At 55.7% G+C, this 3,944-nt stretch overlaps 1 protein-coding gene across 1 annotated transcript; it reads left to right on the top strand.

Moving 5' to 3' along the window:
* Nucleotides 1-2,633: 2,633 nt before the first annotated feature.
* On the top strand, nucleotides 2,634-3,341 carry TMEM215 (transmembrane protein 215). Its single transcript, XM_068973514.1, has one exon. The coding sequence runs from the start codon at nucleotides 2,634-2,636 to the stop codon at nucleotides 3,339-3,341; it is 708 nt and encodes a 235-aa protein (XP_068829615.1).
* The last annotated feature ends 603 nt before the right edge of the window (nucleotides 3,342-3,944 follow it).

The following is a 3,944-nucleotide window of genomic DNA, read 5'->3' as shown; positions in this document are numbered from 1 at the left end:
ACCCCTTCCAATCTGTCCTCTAACCTACTGTCACTGTCTGTCAAATATGGAATAGTTTCTGTTGATCCCTACTTAAAACACTGCCACCACTCTTCACTGCTTAGAGTCAAAGGTCCTTAGCCCCCCAGACAGGCTCTTAATGACTTGGCTCCTGCATTTTATTGATTACCACGTTCTAAGCAATATGGGCTTCCCTGATGGCTCAGACAGTAAAGAATTCCCCTGCAATGCCGGAGAACCTGAGTTTGATCCGTGGGTTGGGAAGATCCCTTGGAGGAGGGCATGGCAACCCACTCCAGTATTCTTGCCTGGAGAATCCCCATGGACAGAGAAGCCTGATGAGCTACAGTCCATGGGGTCATGAAGAATCGGACACGACTAAACCACTAAGCACAGCACAGTCCAAGCAAGCACATGGGCTTCCTTGGTAGCTAAGCTGGTAAACAATGCACCTGCAAAGCAGGAGACCCCAGTTGGATTCCTGTCAGGAAGATCGGGTCAGGAAGATCCCCTGGAGAAAGGATAGACTACCCACTCTAGCGTTCTTGGGCCTCCCTGGTGGCTCAGACAGAAAAGTATCTGCCTGTAAGGAGGGAGACCTGGGTTTGATCCCTGGGTGGGGAAGATGCCCTGGAAGAGGGGATGGCAACCCACTCCAGCATTCTGGCCTGGAGAATCCCCGTGGACAGAGGAACCTGGTGGGCTACAGTCCATGGAGTCACAGAGAGTCTGCCGCAACTAAGCACACACACACACACACACACACACACACACACACACACAAAAGCAAGTATATATTCCACCCACTTTGTGAACTAGAACCATGTACCAAGCATGGCACGAGGAACTTTACATTTATTTAGTCCTCAGAGGGTTTGTTCACATATTTGATAGTAATATTTTCATTTTACAGATGCGTCAACTGATTCTCAAAGCAGTTAAGTCACTTGCCCAAGAATACATGGTTAATTTAAGTGGGGAGAAGGCCTGGAGGTCAAAATTCTTTCCACCAAAGCACGGCCTTGATGAAAAACACTACCCCATCCCCTCCCCCTTCCTCCCCCGCCCTTCCGCGTCCGGCTTCTCACTATTCCCCATCTACCCTAAATAAGCAGCCTTGTTGAAGAACCCCAGCCAAAGCCAGTCTTGCCCCCGGGGCCGGAGGAATCCAGCCCGTGCGCCGGTGGGGAGGAGGCAGGTTGTCCACACCAGCGTGGGCGAAGGAGGAGAGAATCGCCCAAAGCTGGAGCTGCTGGCCCGGCTGATCCCCGAGTCAAGGCCCCTCCTTTTCCTAGATAGCTGGGTGTTGGGTGCCAAGTGCAGGGGGATGAAGAGCCGGGGCTGGAAAGCCCATCTCCTTTGACCCAGCCGGCGTGGCTGGCACCACAGCCGTGTCAGAGTGGGATCCAGGCTCCAAGGCCACCCCCTGCAGGTCCCAGGGCTGTAAGACCCAGGTTGGGGGCGGGGGAAGGACTCCGGTGACGCCCCCAGGGGTGAGCAAGACCCGGCTGACCACTGACTCAGCCTGGGTCCGGTGCGCTTCGCTGCTACTCGAGCGCTGTTGTGCGCCGCTGCCGCCCGGCGCCCGAAGACAGAGCAGTCGCGGGCCGCAGGACCGCGAGAAGTGCAGCCCTCAGAGCCCCAGAGCCTCGACGTTCAGAGACAGGCGGTAGGGGAACCTCCTAGGAGCTGCTCCAGGGCGAATCGGGTCACCCACATCTGCAACTAGAGAAGGATCCAGGTCCCCGGGGGACATCTCCAGCTGGCACTTCTGACCCTCGGACCGCGGACTTGGAGCCCCGGCTGCCCCGTGGGCAAACCCGCCCGAGTTCGTCTCCGGCCCGCGTCAACCGCGCACCCGGGACTCTCCCAGGACACAGAAGCGGGTCCAGCCGCCCTGCCCAGCCCTCCCAGGCAGCGGCGGGACGAACTCCGGCTGCTCCAAGCTCCCCAAGTAGACCGTGGGCAGCCCCTTCTGCCCCGGTGGCCTCTCCTTGGGGTCTAGCCCCCTCGCGCCCCCGCGCGTCCTTTGTTTCTGAGCTCGCTCTGAAAGTGATGTAACCAGGCCAGGCTCGCGCGCCGCTTTCCCTCTTTTCCAGACTCAGTCCGTCCTCCCTCCAGCACCCGGCGCTCTTCGCGCAGAGCTGGGCGCTGGGCTGCGCCGCCGCTCCGCTCCGCTCCCAAAGCCCTGGAGACCGACGTCGCACCACCTGGATGTGGAGTCAAGGGGGAAAGCCAGGCTTTCCTTCCAGAAACAAGGGAGAGAGCCGAGGAAACAGCTGCTGTGGAGGTTTCTAAGGAGACTCAGACTGGCTTTTTTCCCCGTTCCCGGGAGACGGCAGGAAACCTCAGGTACCTTGGCCACCCCAACCGGTGGATGTCCCTCTGAGAGAGAGACAGGGGTTGCAATAGTAAGAAGGAGAGAAAGATAGAGAGCAACAGAAACAGAGGGGGAAATAGAGACGGAGACCAAGCCTGACAGTAGAGTCGGAGTAAGAGAGAGGTCTGGTGGGTGGGAGATTGACTAGGATATTTCTGTTTTGTTTTTAACCCAGCGCGGTTTTGCCTCTGACAGTAGGGAGGAACTCTGCTCCTCGGTCAGCGGGCAGTCCCCAACCTGGATGGAGTGAAAGATGAGGCCCGATGACATCAACCCGAGGACTGGGCTGGTTGTGGCCCTGGTCAGTGTCTTCCTGGTCTTTGGCTTCATGTTCACCGTCTCTGGGATGAAAGGAGAGACTCTGGGAAACATCCCCCTCCTGGCCATAGGGCCCGCCATCTGCCTGCCAGGCATTGCGGCCATTGCCCTGGCCAGGAAAACCGAGGGCTGCACCAAGTGGCCCGAGAATGAGCTGCTGTGGGTCCGAAAGCTGCCTTGCTTCCGGAAACCCAAGGACAAGGAGGTGGTGGAACTGCTGAGGACCCCTTCAGACCTGGAGTCAGGCAAAGGGAGTTCAGATGAGCTGGCTAAGAAGGCGGGCCTCAGGGGGAAGCCTTCCCTCCAAGGGCAGGGTGAGTTGCCTATGGCCAGCTCCATCGCCACCCCCACACCCATGGAGGAAGGAGAATGCCAGAGCCCTGGCCAGAGCGGGCGTCGGGAGGAGACCTCCAGATACTTGGATGGCTACTGTCCCTCGGGCAGCTCCCTCACCTATAGTGCCTTGGATGCCAAGTGCTCAGCCTGGGACAGGTCTGAGCACCCTGAGCCCGAGGATAGCATCTTCTTCGTGCCCCAGGACAGTATCATTGTTTGCTCCTACAAGCAGAACAGCCCCTATGACAGATACTGTTGTTACATCAATCAGAGCCAAGGCAGGTGGGACCACGAGACGATAGTCTAAGTTTTGCATACAAGGGTCGCTGTGTTGATAGAAACGTGACTACACTCAGCTCCCAACGGAAGGAAACTGCCCTGCTCCAACAGCCTTCACACGGTTAGAAACTGACCTGGTACGTGATGGGCGTGCAAGCCTCCGGTGTGTCAGAGTCATGTAAATAGGCATGTTTGGGACACGTTTCAGGAAAGGATGATGAGGGTTAAGGACACTGAAAGAGGCAGTGGGTAGGAAAGGAAGCAGTTTCAGCTGCTTTTAAGCAATTTAAGCCATGTTGGATGCTTTGTAAAATATGGCAGAAAGTGTAACCTAGCACCTGCTGAAAGCAAGATAAATCTAGAGTGGGTTGCAGATAAGAGACGTGAAATGATATGTGGACTACTCAGAGGGAAATTGAGCTGCTTTCGGTCTAAAGAAGTGGAATGAAAAAACAACTCAATACTTCAGTCTATGAAATGATTTTTTGTCCAGTGAAAGCTTTTCACGCTTAGTATTTGCTGAAAGAAAAAAAAAAGTAAGATAGAATAGCTACATCCCTCCTAAGGCGTGACGGTTACTGGAGAACGGGGAGTTAAAGACAGTTGAATCATGTAATTGACTTTTATGGTT

This window comes from Capricornis sumatraensis, chromosome 6 (assembly GCF_032405125.1).
Source record: "Capricornis sumatraensis isolate serow.1 chromosome 6, serow.2, whole genome shotgun sequence".
In the NCBI taxonomy this organism is placed as follows: domain Eukaryota; kingdom Metazoa; phylum Chordata; class Mammalia; order Artiodactyla; family Bovidae; genus Capricornis; species Capricornis sumatraensis.
This window is presented reverse-complemented; position numbering and strand designations above follow the sequence as displayed.